Source organism: Adiantum capillus-veneris, chromosome 8 (assembly GCF_014529385.1).
Source record: "Adiantum capillus-veneris isolate H3 chromosome 8, ASM1452938v2, whole genome shotgun sequence".
NCBI lineage: Eukaryota > Viridiplantae > Streptophyta > Polypodiopsida > Polypodiales > Pteridaceae > Adiantum > Adiantum capillus-veneris.
In genome coordinates, this window is record NC_140938.1 from 20,185,339 (window position 1) to 20,207,847 (window position 22,509).

Here is a 22,509-nt window from a genome sequence, read left to right on the forward strand (position 1 = left end):
GGGTAATCTACAACTACCAAGCACTTTACAACGCGATACATAGATAGCATGCTTGATCCCACATTGTGAGGCTCGATTATATTGGGTAGAACTGTTGCACCCTCTAATCGGTTGCTGCCTGCTCACACACTTTTGTAAACATTGATGCCTCCGTCTCTTATGAACAACTAGTCTGGCCGGTGGCCTTCGGTCGCCTCTCTCTTCCGCATTGTGCAGCCAGGAGACGCAGGGAACACCAACCGGAAGAATTTGCGCTCGCCATGTGTTAGGGGGGGTCCCTCCCATAGGCATGGAGAAGATGGGATTGCTGCCCCTCGCTCATCTCAGCCTTACCTTAGTGAGGCTTGTGCAAAGGGTGAAAACTTAGAGACGCACGTACAATTTACAAAGTTAAGAAGCAGCTTTTTCTAGAGCTTTTGGACACTTTGAATGGCATGTGGCGTGTGTGCAACAAGGTTCTATCATTACATGGCAGCTTCACGTAGGTCCCCCAAAGAATATGAACCCCGAAATCAAAAGGAGATCTTTAAACCTTCCGTTAGATATTTGTGGGATGCGAGACGCTAAGATATTTTGCCTTCTCATGCAGAACAATTATTCCCCTCCCTTCCGCGCTGTAACATTCGCCAGCGCCATTGCCATCCTCAGCTTCATTCCGCGGCAGAAAGGTTAAGTTTTCCGTTCTTGATGAGCAGCTGGAAGTGTCTAGATGAAGGGGACGATGATGATGCAGACATGGCGGAAGATGATTCTTCTTTCCACGAGGATCACGACAGCGCCCAACGTATGTTTTACCCCTCCGCCTTTAACCAGTATATTGCGCGTATGGCTTTGCTGAAAGACCAAGGTACATGCCATTACCTCCAGCAGGATGCTTTAGATGAGCATGAGAGCAATACTTTTCCATACCATCATCACAATTCTCAAGCGCGCATCTATCTAAGTGATGATCGGCCACATGATCCTTCAGTACCTGTTTATGGTGACAATGCTCACTTGTATCAACAATATTGTGCCCATGTAAGTGCAGCAAATGATGATGCATGTCTCCACCAAAGTTACCATTGGGGTGGTGGCATCACAAGGCACAATGCCCCAGGGACAGTCGCTTATCCGAAGCCCATGAATAGGTTGGCTGAATCCAGTCCATGCAGTCTGGTCGTTACCGATGCCCTTGAGCTTGATCAGCCTATCATCTATGTAAATGCTGTCTTTGAGATGGTCACTGGCTACAAGGCTGAGGAGGTCCTGGGTAGAAATTGGTAAGCACCTTCTTTTTCCGTTTCAAGTTTATAGTTACTAAAGTATGAGTCCATTTTGCTATACAATCATAGATATGTTATATGGCAATATTGCCTTTAGTAGGTTGGGGGCCTGCACACTATACGGCTTCGTAACGTCCCTAACTACTTACGAGCCCTTGTCCTTCTATGTAGCTGAAAACCCAAGAAAGGGTGCTAAGCAGTCTCATGTCGTTTTAAGCATCAATGGAATTTCTGAATCTTTACTTCGTCAAATCACAAATGAGCTTATTTGGAAAATGTGAATGATGGGAGGTTGGGGTGAAGAAATTGTTGTCTAATATTTGAGGACAATTGGTTGCAAGCAATTACAAAGGTTAAGCAGCAATCAAAAGTGTGGTGTGATTGACCTTTAAAGAAGAGACGATTATGTGGCCCATACCTCCTAAGTACATGTGAATCCATGTCTACTGCTCCAAGAGATAACTTATTATCCAAAGGTGGACCAATGGGTTGCAGCATACCTATAAGTGTGGCTGTTGTATTCATTCTCTCAAAAGTTTTCTCCTTATATCCTTGACAGTTTTCGAATGCATATTATGTACTCTCAGCAAGAGGCCAATTGCAAATCAAAAGCTCACTTTTCTATTCAGCTGCATGAAAAACACATTTTAAATAACAGGCTTAACCTTGCTTTGTTTCTTTAAAGCATATACAAACTCAAAATTAGAAAAACCTGAAGCTTCGAGTTTGAATTATCAAAATAAAGCTTTCTCCCTACCGTAACCCTCGGGAAGACGACCGCAAAGTACTCTTTCGAGCTTTCAATTCCCTCTGAGCTTGCTGATAGGTTGAGTTAAGAGTATGCCAAATTTATATGAAACTTTATTCTCCATGTGCTTGTCAGTTGTTTAATGTACTATCCTTATCTGCAGCTCCAATTTTGAAATGCTCTTTACATACCTCACCAAATGGCCAATAGCAAGGTAGAAGTCCACGTTGTTGTTTAGTTCCTTAACAGGAATTGACCTTTGCACTTGGGACTCTGAAGCATCTACCAACTCAAAGAAGAAAGACCTGAAGCTTCAAGCTTGAATAATCGAAGTCTTTTTTTTTAATGTATCATAAGCCTTAGGAAGACAACCACAAATTACTTGTTGAAGATTCAAATTGCCTCTTTGAATTCATGGACATTGTTAAAGACGGGCACCACGTGCCAATAGAAAAGAGCAGACTGAACATACTTTTAGCACTTCAATAACATCTGAACTGAAAGAGAGAGACGACACGCGACACGAAGTGGCGAAATTCCACCCAAAGAGTATTGGCTCCAAACCTTGGCGCCCCTTTCGGTATTTCTTTATATTGCATCATCAAAGTACAAGCCGGTACTTGAGACTCTGCACCTTTGCTAGGAAGCATGCTAGAGAATGAGCCCTAACCTCATATTTAAAGGCCCTTGGCCTAAAAAGCAAGTACAGTGAAAAGCCTTCAAACTCAAAAGCATCTAGTCCAAAAGCAAAGCCAAAAAGCTGCCAGCATAAATCACGAAAATCCGTAGAACCTGCCACGTCATCAGCCAGCGCAAAACGCGAAAATCTGTACAACTTGCCACGTCATCTGTCACGAGACGGGCACCACGTGCCAATAGAAAAGAGTAGACTGAACAGACTTTTAGCACTTCAATAACAACTGAACTGAAAGAGAGACGACACGCGACACGGAGTGGCGAAATTCCACCCCAGAGAGTATTGGCCCCAAACCTTGGCGCCCTTTCGGTATTTCTTTATATTGCATCATCAAAGTACAAGCCGATACTCGAGACTCTGCACCTTCGCCAAGAAGCATGCCAGAGAATGAGCCCTAACCTCATATTTAAAGGCCCTTGGCCTAAAAAGCAATTACAATGAAAAGCCTTCAAACTCAAAAGCATCTGGCCCAAAAGCAAAGCCAAAAAGCTGCCAGCATAAATCACGGAAATCCGTACAACCTGCCACATCATCAGCCAGCGCAAAACGCGGAAATCCGTACAGCTTGCCACGTCATCATGTTAGTGCAATTTTCGAAAATCTGCCATGTCATCAATTTTTGCGTGTGTGTGCAGGTCCTGCTTATTTTAATCCTTTGTCACTTGGGGCCCCATGGAACGGGGTCCCCATAAGTCGGTAGGACTTCGTCTTTTGTTACTTGTTCTTCTTAGGATTTAGGCCCCTCGGTCGGTAGCTCCGTTCTTCAGTAGGTCGGCACTTCAGCAGTTTGTTACAGACATCTTATGTTAACAGATTTGAGTTCAAAGAGCGACGAAGTACTCCGAAGGTAGGCACTTAAACTTTATTCTCCATGCATTGTCACCTTATGTGCTATTTTGTTCGAATTTTTTATACTTACTTAATTGCTATTACAAGGCCATACTTCATGTGATCGAATAGTCTATTGCGGACTAGAAATATACAGTAATCTCCTAACAAGGGGAATGCAACAATTTCTAGTGCGCAATAAATTTTTCACCATATATCCCCCTCTCCTCCTTTGCCCCCGGTTGCGGATGAAAACCAACATCAGTGTGGCCTGTTGTCATTAGTTCGCAGCTACAAGCCTTTATATCAAATCCTTCATCAAGTATCTACAGTCTCCTAGGGAGCAATCTCATTAGTGGTGCTCTATATTAGTGGCTATATCATATTGCAGACATGTGAGCCTTTAAAGTTTGGAACTTTGGTAAGTGTCTTCTCTAGCAGTAAGTCCCAACGGTCACCATCTCCATTGATTGGGTTGCTTTCGATCAATTGTCGAGTTTATTCACAATTTATTGGATACAACAGTGGCCTGCTCTTTTGTATGAAAAGTGGTGGGTGAAAGGTTGTCAACTACACATATTTTGGACTTAATTAGATGACATGCAGCTGCTAGGGTGTGGCTTTCTCCACTGGGGAGGTTGCTATAGGGTCCAGTTTGAAGCATAGCTTATTGCCATTTGTTTAGATGGAGGCAAGGGATGGATATGCCTAGCCTCAAAAAGTGTCTGGCGATTACAACAAGATTTCCAGGAATATTGCGAGAGGTTTAACTGCATATTGTAAATGATTTGCAGTAGCTTGGGTGTTGTTTCGAGTGAGGGAGGTGTATCGTCCGATGATGTATACACCCCCACACTTAGACCAATCCTTCACGCCTCACTCATAAGAATTGATCCCAGTCTATCGATTATACATGGAAGTGAAAAACAAAGAGAGTTGCTAACACTTGAACTTCAGAGAGTTGGAGACCCGACATGGTGGTGAGGTCCACTCCCAGATACACTTGCTCCTGATTCAGTTACCCACCTGGTATTTTTTTAATATTGTCACAGAGTACAATTGTCGAGGAGTCACTCTGTAGGTGTGGAACCTTGCACTTGTCTGCCAGAGGTGTCTCCCTAGGTTCATATTTAAAGGCACGTGGTTCTTAAAAGTCAATTGCTTTTAGAGATTGGCCAAAAAGTAGCCCGTGCATTTTACAGTGCAAAATCGGTCGCAATTCTCGTTGTGATTCGAGGTGCGAATCAAATCAGTACCCTCATCGCCAACACCTTTGGACCCTCATCACCAACACCCTTGGACCCTCATCACCAACACTTCAGGACCCATCCATTACCAGCGTTTTATGCCTACAGCATCACTGTTACAGCCTATAGCATCAAATCAGCCCAAGTGTTTTGTATTTCCTCAGTGTTAGATTCAGCCTAGCGATTTTGCATGAAGCATCAACACTCAGTATACAACGTTTCATCATTGTAGTAGTTTGTGTAAGTAACCTCAATCAAGTACTTGCTCTTGCAATAGAGCAAGGGGGCTCTTGAGACCAGACATGTGGTCTCTCTCTCTCTCTCTCTCTCTCTCTCTCTCTCTCTCTCTCTCTCTTTCATTGTGTTCAGTTCAGTTTTTCTCAAGTGAATTAGAGTAGGCTGTGTTTGTGTGAAGTACTAGATCTGAGTTAAAATCCTTAAACCCTCTGCTGTGCCTGACATTAGAGCTCTGGACGTGCTTTGGCTTCGTGAGCTCAAGGGAAGGATTAACGACCCTAAGAACCTCATATTTTTCCTCTCTCTAAGTTTCTTGTCCTTGTCCTAGACTAATACCCGTTGCTTATAGATATTAGCCACCCCCACCCTTGGTCCATCGTGCATCGGGCAAGCTCCCGTCTTCATTGGTATGTCTTTCAGTAAAGATCATCATCGGATACACGAAGATTCAAATCTTGAGTACCAAGGCCTGCTTCCCTCGTTTGTAGATATGGAAGGAGTTGGATATAAAGGTTCCCTAACCCTCTTTTGCATTTGCATTTGCATGCAGCGTGTATCTACTTTCGTCGATACGACAGAGTCAACATCCAGGCTCGTATTCTATGAAAGTAGTAAGGCTGCCTATGAACTTGGCTGGCCGGTGCTTACATTGTAGCAGTACCTACATCTGCAGTATCCGTAAGTTTGGAGGCATTTTTCTTTGGTTTATGCATCCACACAAGCATCATCAGTACATAAAGCATCCATAGGAAGGACTTTGAAAGTTGTGTCTCACCTTTAATAGGGGCTATGACGTGTGCATTGCACTTGAGCCACGTGGACAAGCAACTGCTACAAGTCAGCATCAATCTTAGTTAGTATAGCTTATGATCTAGCCTGACACTTTTTGAGTGTTACAGGCTTGCACTCCAAGCAAGAAATCAATAGCAATACACGAACAAAATCTGCAAAATTATTGAACTTTAAGAGAGAGAGAGAGAGGAGAGTCGGACACGGCACGACTAAGTCCCGAGCCAAGATGCACTTGCCCCAAAGACTGGGGCCCCTTTCGGTATCTCTTTATTATTTCTCTTCGCAAAGTACAACTCCCGATGGTCTAACTCTCTCCAAGTCTTTGTGTCGAGATGCTCTTTGAAAAGTGGCCCTTTGGGCACTTATGAACTTACAAGGGATGCCCAAAAGCAGAGTCCCAAAAGCATGTGATTCAAAAGCGCATATCCCCAAAAGCCTTGCGTAGAAACTGCCAAGCTCAACAACGTACGGTAGTGCCACATGGCAGCCAGCCAGCGCGTTTTACGGAAATTAGAGTTTAAGGAACTCTTTTCGATTTTTCTTGGGCTTTAGGCTCCTCGACCGGTGCTCAGTAAGTTGATAGAGGTTAGGATTAAAACTCTAACCCTCTCGGGCCCTCTCTCTGTTTTAGGCCCCTCGGCCACGCTTTTTGGGTTCAGTTTGTTCCAATTGGACACGGCACATAATCACTTTGTGGCATTCCCCCCCTCTTGAAAGAATTGTAATTGAGGGACATCGACAAAAATAGCCAAAGGACATAAATTTTCTTTAGTAGATATTGACTCTATGTACCCATGCACTAAACTTCCACAAATCTAGCACTTTCACATAGACATCAGTCATTGATCAATCACATTTCTGTCGAGGGTCTCAGATATAATCATGATCATTGAAATCTATTTAGCAATCACATCCAGACCGTGCTGATCTTTTCGCGGATGTCTTGATTTGCTAAATCTTGTTACTATCAGATTCGTATCCTTTCTTTTCACATTTCAATTAAGCAAACCATGCCCATGACGATCCCCACAAGACAATACATCCACATAGCATGCAATTCACAAAATCACACACGTAGTTCACACTGAACACCGTGTTTCAATCATTCAATCTAGCTATCTCATCCTATATGCACCTAGATCTTTGTGCAACCATCTCATCCTTCCGAACTCTTGATGCACTTACAATAGTATCTAGTCATCTCATCCGGATAAAAATCTTGATGCACTAGAATCTCATTTCTTTGTCATTCATCTAGCCATCACATCCAGATTTCGTTGATCTCTAAGAGATGTCTAGATGCACTAAGTTCAAATAATTCATCACACAAAATGCTGTAGACATTTCATCTTCCTTTGCATTTCTCTAACAATACATACATGAAAGAGCACGTCTTCAATTCAATCAAGGAAGTTTTTATTTCTGTGCACATATTTTCAGAACGTCATTTCGCAAAATAATGTCTGCCTGCCAGTATCCCTAAAATCTCAAAGAGAATTTAGTGACTTTATTCAATTTAGGTAATTTGTGAAGGAGTGAGTGGCTCCCCTCTTGTGGAGTCCGCATTGCACCAGATTCAACCTACTAATTCGTCAGTAACTTTTGGCATAGACATCGCTAATAATCCAATAGCTTCAAGGCGCCACTCTCTCTGAAGAGAATTTGCGATGTTCTCCTCCATCCACTCTGCATCAAGGGCCAAAGAGTACCCTTGACCAAATTATCCAGTGGACCTAGCTCACCTTTCTATTCTTTTCTTGTGCCTTGTGACCTATTGGTAGCCCCGATGGCCTCCCTTGTCGACTGGCACCTCAATCGTTGGAATTCTGTGATGAACCCTTTGCTGCATCGGAACCCTTAGATGCACTATCGTCTAATTCCCTTACTTCTCCGGAATCCTGTGATGAACTTTCATTCGGTGTAATGGGATAGGCACCACGTGCCAACGGAAAAGAGCAGACTAAATAACTTTGAACCCTTCAAATAACAACTGAACTGAAAGAGATGCCTGACACACGAGACGGGGAGTGGCGGAGTTCCACCCCAGGAGAGCACTGGTCCCAAGCATTGGCGCCTCTTTCGGTATTTCTTTATATTGCTTCAACTTAGTACAAGCCGGTACTCCGTACTCTGCATCTTCACGCAGAAGCGTGCGAGAGAATGAGCTCTTGCCTCATATTTAAAGACCCTTGGTCTCCCAAAAGCGGTTTACATGAAAAGCTATAAACTCAAAAGAAACTAGTTCCAAAATCACTAATTGTCAGCGTGTTTTGCGGAATTTCGTATAGCTGCCACATCATCAACGTAGAACACAAAAATCCGTACAAGTTGCCACGTCATCAGGTTAGTGCAAAATTCGGGTGTTCGTGCAACTGCCACGCCTTTAGCTTTTATGCTAGTCTTTTTATGTGCGTGTTTGTGGGTCCTGTTTTATCTTTAGTGTCACAAATTGGTGACGTGTCTGGACAATGTGGGGCAGCAGAGAACATATCCACACACACACCCCGGGAATAGACCTTTCACATGCGCTGTTTTGCTACGTGGCAGGCAAGTACGGCAGCCCCGCAACTCACGTTGTTTTGCTGACGTGGTATGCCAGTACGGCAGTCCCGCACTTCACGCCAGAAAAAAGCGGAAGTTTAGGGCTGATCGTACGGAAATCTCTACGCAAGCTTTTGGTTGCGTCGGTTTCTACGCAAGGACTTAGAGAGAGAAGCTTTTGTTTTATTTTATTAAAGCATAAGAGAAAGAGGGAGAAAGAGCCTTTGCTTTATTTTTATGAGGCTTTTAAAAATACTCAACTTTTGATTTTTACCAGCTTTTGGGGCTTTGCTTTTGGCATCCCTTGTACTCTTTAAATAAGCAGGCAGGGTCTCATAACTCAGAGCATCTGGACGCAGAGTCTGAGTGTGAACGCCTGCCCGCACTCTTGTACTTTGAACATAGATTAATATAAAAAGAAACACCGAAAGGGGCGCCAGACTGTGGGGCCAATATCTCTAGGCACAGAACTCCGCCCGACCATTGTCGAATAAATTGTGAAATGTGAACTGTTTTGAAGTGGTTATTTGGTGCTATCGTGGTAGATTCTTGACTTGGAGTGTCCAAGTCAGTTACAGTGGTATCAGAGCACGGTCGATTTCTCTTCTACGGAAATCCGATTCCTAAATTTTTTTTCCGCAGCACCTATGGCTTCAGGCAAGGATCGGTCGACTTCCTGTGCATCCTGCGATGCGGGAAGAGATCACAACGAAGATTCACGCGAGGAGCATGGCCCGCCTCAGGCGGAGCTCGAAGAGATGAAGCGTCAACGATTGATTGGCGACGCAACAAAGATGATGCTCAATTTTGCGAAGGAACCAAAATTTGCAAAATATATGAGTGAGACCTCTTTCGATGAGGTGCATACGCAGTGGAAGAAGACCACAGAGCCATCCCTCAAGCCGGCTCTCAAGAAACCTCCTACGCCCAGGATGTACACAGAGCAAGAATTAGAAGAGGTGGTTGATGCATGAATTGCTCAGCTTTTTGACGCGCAAAACAAAGATACAAAGCACGACAAAAAGCAAAAGAAAGGCGTTGAGTTCCCATGTTATTTGGGTCGTCAGTCGACATTTGAAAAGGCAAGAAAGCAGAAGAAGCGTGTTCGATTTGAAGGAGTACCCAGCTCTTCTTCTTCTTCTTCTTCTTATGACAGTTTTCTAGCTTATATGACTCGAGCGAAGAAGTCAGAAAAGGTAAAAAGTGAAGCAAAAAGCAAAGCTTCGGAAAGGGCAAGAAAAAGGCAAAGAAGTCAAAATCTCGCCCGGTGGTTGATAGTTCTACAGAGGACTCATCTTCAGATAGTTCGGACTCTGATGACAGCATCTTTTACGCAAAGAAGAAGAATTTCTACAAAGCCAACCAGTGCGACTTTCTGGAAGACAAAAGCAAGAAAGTCCGAGAGTTTTAAGGAAGGTGGACAGTCAATTAAATTTGACACGTTTTCTGGTTATAGAGATGCTTCGAAGGCTTTGTCTTTTATACAGCAGTTTGACATAGGTTTCTCAGGAGGGTGTTATTCAGAGCACTCTAAGACTCATAGAGTTGCCTCTTACATTAAGGGGAATGCTCGAACTTGGTGGTCCACGCTTCTATTAAACAAAACAGCGCCAGTTAAATGGCTGAATTTCAAAAGTTTTTTATTTCTTCATGGTTGACTCGAGAGTATGAATGCGACATAAGAACTGCTTGAAACCATCTTTGGATGACCAAGAAGGATACAATGGACGCTTATTGCGAGAGATTTTGAAGCTCTTTTCTACTTGCCTCTTCATTCAAGAAGATCTAGTTTTAGGAACAGATTGAGCGATCTACCTACAGAGATCCGAGACAACTGCTTGGAACAAAAGTTAGCTTCCATTCAGGAGTTGACGAGTCGTGCGAAGTAGGGTTTTGCCATTCGCTCTGGCAGTCTGACCTACCTACCCCACAGATGAGATCATGACGTAAAGAGCCGAACGGACTTCGAAAAATGAAAGTAGAAAGAGAAAGAGTAACCCAGAACAGAAAGACAAGGATGCACGACCCAAGCTTACTCCTCAAGAGCGGGCTCGCTACATCAAGGAGGGGAAGTGCTTTGGATGCGGGGAAATTGGACAGATCTCCGCGAAGTGCCCTAAAAAGGCACAGAAAGAACAGAACGACAAGGACGACGAAAGGCCTGAGAGTTCGAGAGCAGCTGAGAAACGTGGCAGAAAAGGCAAGATGAAAACAGGACTGTTTCCTGCTTGCGTGGGTACTGACCCCAGAACGTTGGATGAGACTATAGAACTTTGCCGAGCTTGGGGCAAAGTGAAAGACCAAGAAGCCCTGATCTCCTTTGATGGAGGAGCCAAGGCCAACTTCATTTCACCGGAATTGGCAGCGTGGCTCGAGATCACTCCCGATTGAATGGGACGACTTGCGGAGGTAGTTCTAGCGGCACCCGGCAGGGACGTAGCCATTACACCTCTCATTGGCAAACTTCGGTTGCATTGTCCAGGGGTATTTGGGGCATGAGGACTTTTACATAATGCCTTTGGAAGGTTGTGATGTCCTCTTGGGAATTCCTTGGTACCACAAGAACAACGCCGTGGTCGACTATCTCGCGAGGAAAGCGACATTGACAACAAAGAAGGACAGAACTATTGTACTTGACATTAAACTTAAGGGCGAGTCTGTCCTTATTGTATCGGCTTCCGCCATTTCCAAATTAATGAAACCCAGTTTATTTGTTTACTCAATCTTTATGAAAGAGTTGAGTGATGAGGATAGGACAAATATGTCTGAACTTGATAAAGAACGCTAAGATTTTCTTCACTCTCATGTCGATTGCTTCTCAGAGGACTTGCCAGGCGAGTTACCACCTGCTCGTCTTGAAGATCATACCATTGATATGATACTTGGAAGCACACCACCGAACCGGCCACCTTACCGTGTGAGCCGAGCCCAAACGAAGAGATTATGAACCAAGTGAAAGACCTCTTGGAAAAGAGTCTTGTCCAGCCTAGTACTTGACCGTATTGCTCTCCAGTGTTGTTGGTTTTGAAGAAAGACGGATCTTGGAGAATGTGCATCGATTATAGAGCTCTCAACAAAATCACCATCAAGAACAGATTTCCGATTCCTAGGATCGATGATATACTCGACAGATTACAGGGATCCTCGTGGTTTAGCAAGATTCATTTGAAGAGTGGATATCATCAAATCCGAATCGCGCCGGGAGATGTCTACAAGACAGCCTTTTGGATGACATTTGGGTTATTTGAGTTTTTGGTGATGCCTTTTGGCTTAACCAATGCACCTGCGACATTTAACCGGATGATGGACATGATTTTTCGAGAGTACATGCTATTTATTGACACTTTCTTTGACGATATCATTGTTTTCTCCAAGAATGAGGCAGAACATAGAGATCATTTGCTTCAGGTCTTTCAGGCATTACGAGATCACAAGTTAGTGATTAATGCAAAGAAAAGTGAATTTTTCTTACCAGAGATACACTTTTTGCGACACATTGCCTCATCAGTGGGAGTGCAGATGGATCCGGCCAAGATAGAGACTATCCGTAATTGGCCCAATCTGAAGAATGTCCATGAAGCTAGAAGCTTCTTGGGACTGTGTTTGTACTACAGGTGGTTCATTCGAAAGTTTGCAGAGGTTGCTTCCCCTTTGCATGTTTTGACACAGAAAGGAGTCCATTTCTCGTGGGGACCCACAGAGGTGACTGCCTTTAAGACTTTCAAAGAGAAATTGACTACGGGACCATTTTTGCCTTTGCCGGACTTGTAGAAGTCATTTGAAGTATATTGTGATGCTTGTGGTTGTAGTTTGGGTGCGGTCTTAATGCATGAAGGCCATGTCATTGCTTACGAGAGCCGATTGTTCTCAAGGCCGGAATTGACAGCACAAATTTATGTGAAAGAGCTTTTGGCAGTTATCCATGCTCTTAATCAGTGGCGGCACTACCTACTCGGAGCGGATTTTACTGTCTTTACAGACCAGCAGAGTTTACGCTACTTCTTGTGATAGAAACAGCTATCGGAAAAGCAGATGCGGTGGATGAACATCTTGTCACAGTTTCACTTCCAGATTGTCCATGTGCAGGGACAGAAGATTTTGGTGGCAGATGCTTTGTCGCGGAAGCCGTTGGTTCTGGCTATTTCTGCGATTCACCATAGGAACTTCGAGGATATGGTTGACCAATATGCCACAGATACGGATTTTGTAGACGTTTTCGCATGGATACGAGATGGGGAGACAATAGCGGGATATTCCATTCGGAATGTCTACTTGATGAGGAAAACCATGTTGTGCGTTGCACAACCGTTGAGGGAAAAGGTTATGACTGAATGCCACTGTCTGCCTTTTACGGGTCACCGTGGCATTGCTACCACCTTGAAAGGGGTAGAGAGGTACTTCTTTTGGCCGAGACTCAGGAAGGATGTGGACGAGTTTGTGCGCAGTTGCTTGGTATGCCAGAAGGTCAAGTTTGATAGGCATAAAGCACAGGGATTGTTACAGCCTTTGCCCATACCCACCCGCCCCTGGGAAAGTATTGCAATGGATTTCATTTTTGATCTCCCGAGAACACAGAGTGGTCACGATGGTATCTGGACTGTTGTCGACAGATTTAGCAAGCAGGCTCATTTCATTCCAGTGAAGAAAACAATCAAGCCTGATCACTTAGCGAGACTGTTTGTGGCCCAGATTTTCAGAGTACATGGCATGCGCGAGACGATTATCTCCGATAGGGACCCCAGATTTACGAGTTTGTTTTGGAAGGCAATTTGGGAGAACATTGGCACGCGGGTGCAGTTCTCGTAATCTTTCCACCCGTAGACTGACAGGCAATCTGAGATTGCCAATTCAGTGGTTTTAGATTTATTGAAGTCTTATATGTGGGATTAGAAGACTCAATGGGAAAAGTATCTACCTTTGGTGGAATTTTCCTACAACAACACAATACACTCTTCGATGGGGAAGGTGCCATTTGAGATTGTTGAAGGTGCTGCGAAGGTTCCACCCTTCCTAAGCACAAAAGATAAGATTTTTGAAGCTGATGAGTATACGCGCGACTTAGACACGGCTTTTGCCAAGCTCCGCGAGGCTTTGCAGAAATCTCAAGAAAGACAAAAAAAAGCAGCGGATTGCCATCGTCGCGATTTGAAATTGAAGGAGGATGATTGGGTGCTCTTACGTTTTGAAACTGCCAAACACTTGGAGGATTTACAATGTGAGTCTCTTGAAACCTTTCAAAGGTGATGTGCCTGAAGATGGGGAGCTTGATGAGCAACCCGAAGTGGAAGAAAACGAGGAGATCCTTGTTCCTGAACAGATTTTGGCACATAAGGACAGAAAGAATAAGGGTAAAGTGAGAAGGTGGTTCTTGGTTAAATTCAAGAACTATCGTGCATTGGATGCGAAGTAGATGGAGGAGGAGGAGGACCTAGCAGATACTGTCAGATTGTGAATCTTTACCTTGAAGCTTTTGGTTTAGCATAGTCTATTCCAAATGGAACCGAGAATTCAGCTTGGCCGCAGATCTGGTGCAGTGGGATGCACAAGAGGGGAGTTACTCCGCTCCTTTGTCAACCGATGCCTCAAATTTTTGAATACTAGAGTCACTGATGTCTCTTTGACCTTCAGGGATACTGAGAGCTGACAGTATTCTGCTGGATGACTTTATGAAATGGAATTCCTGAATATGAAACTGATTTGTTCTTGACTGGTTTTTAAGTGCAGGAGCTGTGTAACAAACTGTTGATGTGTCAAAGCCTAAAGAATGGAGCCAACTTACAGATGTGGCCGAGGGGCCTAAACCCTAAGAAAAACAATTAACAGAAGGAGAAGTCCTACCAACTTATGGGGACTCCGTTCGATGGGGCCCCAAGTGACATAAAGGATTAAAATAAAGTAGGATCCGGATACACGCCAAAACTGATGACGTGGCAGATTTTAAAAAATTGTGCTGACATGATGTCGTGGCAAGCTATACGGATATCCGTGTTTTGTGCTGGCTGATGACGTGGCTGACTGTACGGATTTCCGTAAATTACGTTGACAGCTTTTGGCATTGCTTTTTGGACCAGAAGCTTTTGAGTTTTAAAGTCTTTTTATTGTAGCTGCATTTCAGACCAAGGGCCTTAAATATGAGGTTAGGGCTCATTCTCTGACATGCTTCCTGGAGAAGGTGCAGAGTATGGAGTACCGGCTTGTACTGTGTTGATGCAATACAAAGAAATACCGAAAGGGGTGCCAAGGTTTGGGAGCAATACTCTTTGGGGTGGAATTCTGCCTCTTCGTATCGCGTGCCGTCTCTCTCTCTTTCAGTTCAGTTGTTATTGAAGTGCTAAAAGTCTGTTCAGTCTGTTCTGTTCTAAACTGGAACGTGGTGCCCGTCTTGTGACAGTGGTATCAGAGCATAAGGTGTGTGCTTTTCTGAAAGCATACCGGTCCCACAAAAGAGCAGACAGAGCAAACTAGAGACTTTATTCGAGGTATCTTCATCCTCCAACCCGGACTTATTAGCCACTCCCACCCTTACTTCATTGCGCATCGGGCGCGCTCTCGTCTTCACCGCTTATGTCTTATAGGGCATAAGCCATTAAAGATGACTTTCAAAGAAGGATCAGATATTTGTTTCGAGTCATTGTTTTTCTCAAAAGCAGTGCCATGCAAATGTTGATGTCTATAGCTACCAAGCCGCACACTCCAAGTACTTGGCAAGCTTTCAAGAAAAAAATTTGTCCGAAGTTATATAGTTCCTGACACTTTCCTTCGGAGTGCAGCTTCTGGCAGATTGGGGTATCTTGAAATGCTTGCCATGGAAACCCTAGCAGATTATAACTTTAAATTTCTCGACATCTCTCAGTAGATGTCTCTTCTTGAGCAGATGACCTTGGAGGTTCGGTGTGATTGCTATCTCTTGGGATTACCATCGCTGCCAAAGAAGCACTGTCTGTCCAAGAGTTGATGGACCATGCTGTGCTTAGCTGCGACCTCATGGAAGGAACCTAACCCTAATTTTTGGTGCAGGTTTCATGATGGAAAGTCAGTCGACTTTTCGATCTCGGCTGATGTCGAGATTGCTTTTTAAGTTTGAGTTCTGTTTGATCTTGTTTGGTGATTCTGTCTGGAATTTGTTTGAAATGGATGGGATCTGTTTTGATCCTGTTTTCGTGCCGATTTGAATTGTTTAATTCTGGTTTGATACTGGTTTCAATGATTGGTGATTTTACTCCCCGGTGGAGAAGTGAGAAATAATGTTTTGGTATTGTTTGAACCTCGGAACACGTAGGCCGATGCCTGGGGAGCGTTCCGTTGTATGCTAGAAACCTCCGAACGATGCAGGCCGATGCCTGGGGAGCGTTTGGTTGTATGCTTGAACCTCCAAGCGACGCAGACTGCGGTCTGGGGAGTGTTTGGTTATATAGTCTTCTGAGCTCATGGCCCGGACCTTTTTAGGTTATTTGCGGGGGGAGTGACGAGGTAGTCGTTGAGTAACTTCATACCGCAAACCGTTTGTCTCGGGGGAGTGCTTAGTGGCGTTGTTTGTTGTGTCTTGTAACATGCATATGTAAGCGTGCATCAAGACACCCGTGCAAGATCAGTACGGTTTGGGTGTGATGGCTAATTTTACTACGCCGGAATATCAAGAGTTCCAATTTGGACGAAAGGTGAAGCTAACTCCTTGATCAAAACAGCGGAAATGAGAAGCTAACTCCTTGATCAAAAGAGCAGAAAGGAGAAGCTAACTCCTTGATCAAAACAGCTGAAAGGAGAAGCTAACTCCTTGATCAAAACAATCGAAAGGAGAAGCTAACTCCTTAATAAAAAGAGCAAATTGATTGTCCCTCGGAATGTCCTTCGAAATGACCCTCGGAAATTTTTGAGCTAACTTGAGTTGTTTTGCAGATATGTTGTAATCGCGGACGATTACTCTCTTTCAAGAAGGGAGATGTAACAAACTGCTGACATGTCAAAGCCTAAAGAATGGAGCCAACTTACAGGTGTGGCCGAGGGGCCTAAACCCTAAGAAGAACAAGTAACAGAAGAAGAAGTCCTACCAACTTATGGGGACTCCGTTCGATGGGGCCCCAAGTGACATAAAGGATTAAAATAAAGCAGGATCAGGAAACACGCCAAAACTGATGACGTGACATATTTTCAAAAATTGCACTGACATGATGACGTGGCAAGCTGTACGGATTTTTGCGTTTTGCGCCGTTGATGACGCGGCAGGGTGTACAGATTTCCGTAAATTACGCTGACAGCTTTTGGCATTGCTTTTTGGACCAGAAGCTTTTGAGTTTTAAAGGCTTTTTACTGTAACTACTTTTCAGGCCAAGGGCCTTTAAATATGACGTTAGGGCTCATTCTCTGGCATGCTTCTTCGAGAAGGTGCAGAGTCTGGAGTACCGGCTTGTATTGTGTTGATGCATTATAAAGAAATATCGAAAGGGACGTCAAGGTTTGGGGCCAATACTCTCTGGGGTGGAATTCTGCCACTCCGTGTTGCGTGCCGTCTCTCTTTTAGTTCAGTTGTTATTGAAGTGCTAAAAGTCTGTTGAGTCTGTTCTTTTCTAAACCGGCACGTGTGGTGCCCGTCTTGTGACAATAGACAAAATGATTGCAGCATTTTGGTCTGAATGATCTCGAATAGACGTGGTTGCAATAGGGGTTAGTCAATCGGGCATCTATGAGGTCCTGAGTGGATCTAGATGCGATTGCTAACTGCATTACCGATAAATCATGGTCTAAGATCCAAATAAATGTTGAATGTGATTTGTCATGTGATGTCCTGTGATGTCGTGTGATGTGATTGTCGATTGGTACATGTGCTAGATGTGTGTTTCTAGTGCGTCGGTACTAACAATCAGTGTCTGCTAAGACAGTTTATGGCCTCTGTCGATTTTGCAGGCGTAATCGAGGGCGATTACAATGCTTTCAAGAGGGAGGTATGTCACAAATTGGTGACGTGTCTGAACAATGTGGGGTAGCAGAGAACATATCCACACACACACCTCGGGAACGGGCCTTTCACATGCACTGTTTGGCTGACGTGGCAGGCCAGTACGGCAGCTCCGTAACTCACGCTGTTTTGTTGACGTGGTAGGCTATTACGGTAGTCCCGCATTTCACGTCGGAAAAAAGCGGAAGTTCAAGGCTGATTGTACGGAAATCTCTACGCAAGTTTGGCCAGCTTTTGGCTGCGTGGGTTTCTACGCAAGGACTTAGAGAGAGAAGCTTTTGCTTTATTTTATTAAAGCATAAGAGAAAGAGGGAGAAAGAGCCTTTGCTTTATTTTATGAGGCTTTTAAAAATACTGAAAGCTTTTGATTTTTACCAGCTTTTGGGGCTCTGCTTTTGGCATCCCTTGTACTCTTTAAATAAACAGGCAAGGTCTCATAACTCAGAGCATTTGGACGCAGAGTCTGAGTGTGAACGCCTACGCGCACTCTTGTACTTTGAACACAGATTAATATAAAAAGAAATACCGAAAGGGGCGCCAGACTTTGGGGCCAATATCTCTAGGCACGGAACTCCATTGGGCCAGTGTTGAATAAATTGTGAAATGTGAACTGTTTTGAAGTGGTTATTTGGTGCTGTCGAGGTAGATTCTTGACTTGGAGTGTCCAAGTCTGTTACATTTAGTACCTTGGGACCCATCGGAAGGGGTCCGGTAAGTTAGTATGAACTCTTCTTTGAAAATAAGCCACTTGGCAAGACTTTGCAAGTTGGTAAAACTTCTTCTGTTGCTTCTGTTTCTTCTACTGCTTCTCCTTAGGGTTTAGGTCTCAATCTGCAAGTTGGCTCCGTTCTTCAGTGGCTTGACACGTTAGCAGTTTGTGACATCCGGTCCCCTTGGTTCTTTCTCTTGACATGAAGACTCTTGCCTTGTTGGGATGGACACTGGCTTGTCCGTAGGATAGGTCAATGAGATGGCATGCATACCAAACCCTTGTTTAGCATGTCCCATAAGTCTTAGAATAGAGTCAGAGTGCTATTGTAGACAATACTGTCGAATCTCTTTTGGCAATCCATTGCAAAATCACTCAATCTGGTCCTTCAAAGTGACCCTTCGGACAAGGACATAAACAAATAGGTATCCCAAAACTTGTTGCAGTAGTCATCCAAAGTGTCTTTCTTGGTCATTCTCAGATGATGCCAAGCCGTGATGACATCTTCATATTCTTTCGTTATCCACGTAAAAGTGAAAATTCTCTTGAATTTTACTTAGGTGCTTGTTTGTGCAACAACAGAGTAGACCTCCATATCTGTGTATTTCCTTTCAAGTAAGATGCCGCCCTTTGCACCTTGGACCGTTCCGAGAAATGACCTCCCAATAAGGCGACGTCAAACTGCTGTATGTACTATGAACTCAAGGGCTCAATGGGTGTCCTAGTAGCCTGAATGTCAAACCTGACTGCTTGACCCCCATCCTTGCATTCCTTGATCTTCTTGTGATTTTCTTCATTGTTTGAATTCTTAGAAGAGGATGAAGTCTCCTCTTCTAAATTGCTAGGTGGCTCCTTATATGCCTTCTAGACTTTCAAAAATCCGCTTTTCTTGCTTTTCTCCGCTTCTTCTGCTTTTGTCACAAATTGGTGACATGGCATGGTGACACAGCAGACACACTCTCCCTCTGGCAGGCAGTCCCGGAAAAGGCGGCAGAATGCTGACGTGGCTGAACGGCAAATTCCGGATTCTTTGCCGAAAAATCCGTCGACATGTGCTGACGTGGCAGAGTGTACGGGACTTGATGACGTGGCTGGTTGTACGGCTTTTGGCTATGCTGATTTTTGGCTGCTTTAATCTACGCCAGCAGTTGAGAAAGAGAGAGAGCCAACTTTTGCTTTATTTTATTAAGCGTGAGAGAGAGAGAAAACTTGCGCTTTATTTTTCTATTGGCTCAAGAGAGAGTGCGTGGAAAGCCGGAAGCCTTTGGGCTCAGCTTTTGGGGCTCTGTTTTTGGCATCCCGTGTAATCTTTAAATATGTGAGCAAGCCTCTCACAACTCAGAGCATCTGGACGTAGAGTGTGAGTGTGAGCGCCTGCCCGCACTCTTGTACTTTGAAGATTGATCAATACATAAAGAAATACCGAAAGGGGCGCCAGTCTTTGGGGCAAAAATCTCTAGGCACGGAACTCCACCGGGCCAGTGTCAAATCAATTGTGAACTGTGAACTGTTTTGAAGTGTTTATTTGTGCTGTCGCGGTAGATTCTCGACTCGGAGTGTCCCAAGTCTGTTACACTGGTATCAGAGCATGGCCGATTTCTCTTCTACGGGAAGTCTGATCCCTCATTTTTTCCGCGGCACCTATGGCTTCAGGCAAAGATCAGTCAACTCCCTCCGCATCTGGAGATGCGGGAAGGGATCACAACAACGAAGATTCCGGCAAGGAGTATGGCCCGCCTCGGCCTACTCAGGCGGAGCGTCGAGAGATGGAGCGTCAACGATTAATTGGCGACGCAACAAAGATGATGCTTAATTTTGCCAATGACCCGAAAATGGCAAAATATATGAGCAAGACCTCTTTGGAGGAGGTGTACACGCAGTGGCAGAAAACCATAGAACCACCCCGAAAACCCACTCTCAAGACTCCCAAGAAGTATGCAGAGAAAGAATTAGAAGAGGTCGTTGATGCACGAATTGCTCAACTTTTTGACGCGCAGAACAAAGCTAAAAAGCACAGCAAAAAGCAGAAGAAAGGCGTTGACTTCCTGGGTGATTTGGGTCGTCAGTCTACTTTTGAAAAGGCAAGAAAGCAGTAGAAGCGTGTTCGATTTGAAGGAGTACCCAGTTCTTCTTCTTCTTCTTCTTCTTTTTCTGACAGTTCTTCTAGCTCATCTGACTCGGGCTCAGAAGACAAATAACAAGATTTTATATATCAAGAGATCCGTGAAAAGATCAGTGCAGTCTGGATGTGACTGCTAAATAGGTTACAGTGATCATGATTTGCATTCGAGACCCTGGACAAAAATGTGATTGATCAATGACTGATGTCTTTGTGGAAGTGCTGGATTTGTCGAGTCTAGTGCATGGATACATAGAATCAGTGTCTACTGAAGAAAGTTATCGTCCTTTGGCTGATTTCCAGACGTCAAGAGTGGGGTATGCCACAAAGTGATGACGTGGCATGCCCAACAGAAGGAAGTGGCCAAGAGGACAAGGCAAGGGGTAAGTGTTTAAAAGCTTAACCCTCCAAAAGATATGGGTGTAGGGCCTAAGGGGTTAGGGTTCTAAATACCTAACCCCTACTAACTTATGGAGCACCGACTAAGGGGCCTAAAACCCTAAAAAGACAGAGCACAAGGGCTAGGGCAGATTTCTGTATTGGGCTGACATGCTGACGTGGCAAGTGTATGGTATTCCGCGATTGCGTTCGCATATTTTTGGCAGTTTACTCCATGCTATCGGGAGCTATTGCTTTTGGGGTTGAGTGCTTTTGGGTGAAGAGCTTACGTGGCTCTGCTCTTGGGCATCCCTTGTACTATTTATAAAAGCCCTTGATGCTAGTCTTCTGAGAGCTTTTGGATGTAGAGTCTCGGAGAGAGCTCGACCCTTCAGGAGTTGTACCTTTGTGAAGCAATAATAAAGAAATACCGAAAGGGATGCTAGTCTTTGGGGCAAGTGCACCTGGGATCGGAACTTTGCCATTTCTTGTCAGCTCTTCTTCTCTCTCTCTCTCTCTCTCTATATATATATATATATATATATATATATATATAATTTATATTGAAGTTTAGTTATTTGCAGATTTTGTTCGTGTGTTGCTATTTAATTCTGGCTTGGAGTGTCCAAGCCTATAGCAACATCTCTCCTTTTGACTAACATGACCAGTGTTCTCAGGTCGAGAGACCTTCTTTATATCCTTCTTGAAATGGCGGGATTTTTGGCTATGGTTCTGGACTAGATGTTCATGGGTATTTTGAAAGTGTGGATGATAGGGAGTTCTTTTCAAGAAGGTAGAACCGTACGTATGTCGTACTGAATCTATACGGTATGTCTCTACAATAGGATCCGTAGAGTTCATATGGATTTAAAAAAAAAATAAAAATCTTCTTTGTGTGGTCTCTAAGCGTTCATCCGAGCGCTAGGCTTGGGTGATATAATAGCCTCTAACTTTGTTATGTGGCTCTGTATTTGCAGTGTAGTGTTGAGTTTTGAGTTTGTAGTATTTTGATAATCAAATCTTTGGAGCTTCACTCATGTATGATGGCCATTGTCTCTTACAATGCTATGCTTAGTAACAAAGATACTCTGACAAGGGGGACCTGCCTAGCTTCTCGTCCCTAGTACTGTGTCGATCTTCCCTCTCCCCCTCTTTCTCTCGATATCAATTGGCTTCATTATTAAGTGATAAATTCTATTTATCTGAGTATATTTGATATTGTTATGTGCTCCAATTTGTGATAGTGGTATCAGAGCATGGTCTCCTCTCTTTCTTTGTAAAGGAGAACTACTTTGGGAATATTCGGGAAGAAGCCATGACAAGTAAAAGCATGCGGAACTTCAAGACTTGCAAGACAAGCTCGCAGAGTTGGAAAATTTTTTCTCTTTGCAAGAAGTCGACAAGACAAGCGATTCTCTGAGAAGGAGACAAGAGCACGATGCTCAAGAACCGAGAGAATCTGAGGAGCGGAATGCTCGAGATCCTTCATAACCTAGAAGTGAACCGAATTCTTTAGTTTCAATTCAGAGAATTATAAAAGAACCAAGGTGAAACCAAACGTAAAATTGGTACGTATTCAGTATGTAAGGTACGCAGTCCTATATGGATTGAGGTTTACGATACATACAAATACGCACCATTGGTAGATAACCCTAAAAAAACAAAAGAAAATAGGAATTTCCCAACAAAATCCTGCAAACATGTAAACTATCACTGTATATAGCTAAATGAAAAGGCCTACCTTCATTAAACATCAATCAAGTGACCTACCTTGATACGAACATGGGACATAATACAAGAAACCTTCATACAGGCAATTGAACCGAACGTATCACCGCGTTCGTTCTAGATGAGACTCAATGACGTTTGTTCTAGATGAGACTCGATGGTACTCGGAAGCCTCGGCCTCCTATTCTCAGGGCAAAAACCCTTTTCTCAGTAGCCTCTGTTCCTTGCTCAAAATCCTTGAGACCCAAGGTTCTCGCCTTTGTAACT

At 43.9% G+C, this 22,509-nt stretch overlaps 1 protein-coding gene across 1 annotated transcript in view; it reads left to right on the forward strand.

Annotated features, from left to right (window-relative positions):
* Positions 1-542: 542 nt before the first annotated feature.
* LOC147451773 (adagio protein 1-like) overlaps positions 543-22,509 on the forward strand; it is a 58,612-nt gene continuing 36,645 nt past the window's right edge. The window contains exon 1 of the mRNA XM_086517639.1: positions 543-1,262. Within this exon, the coding sequence (XP_086373765.1) occupies positions 688-1,262 (575 nt within the window). The 5' untranslated portion in view covers positions 543-687. The remainder of the gene's footprint in view (positions 1,263-22,509) is intronic.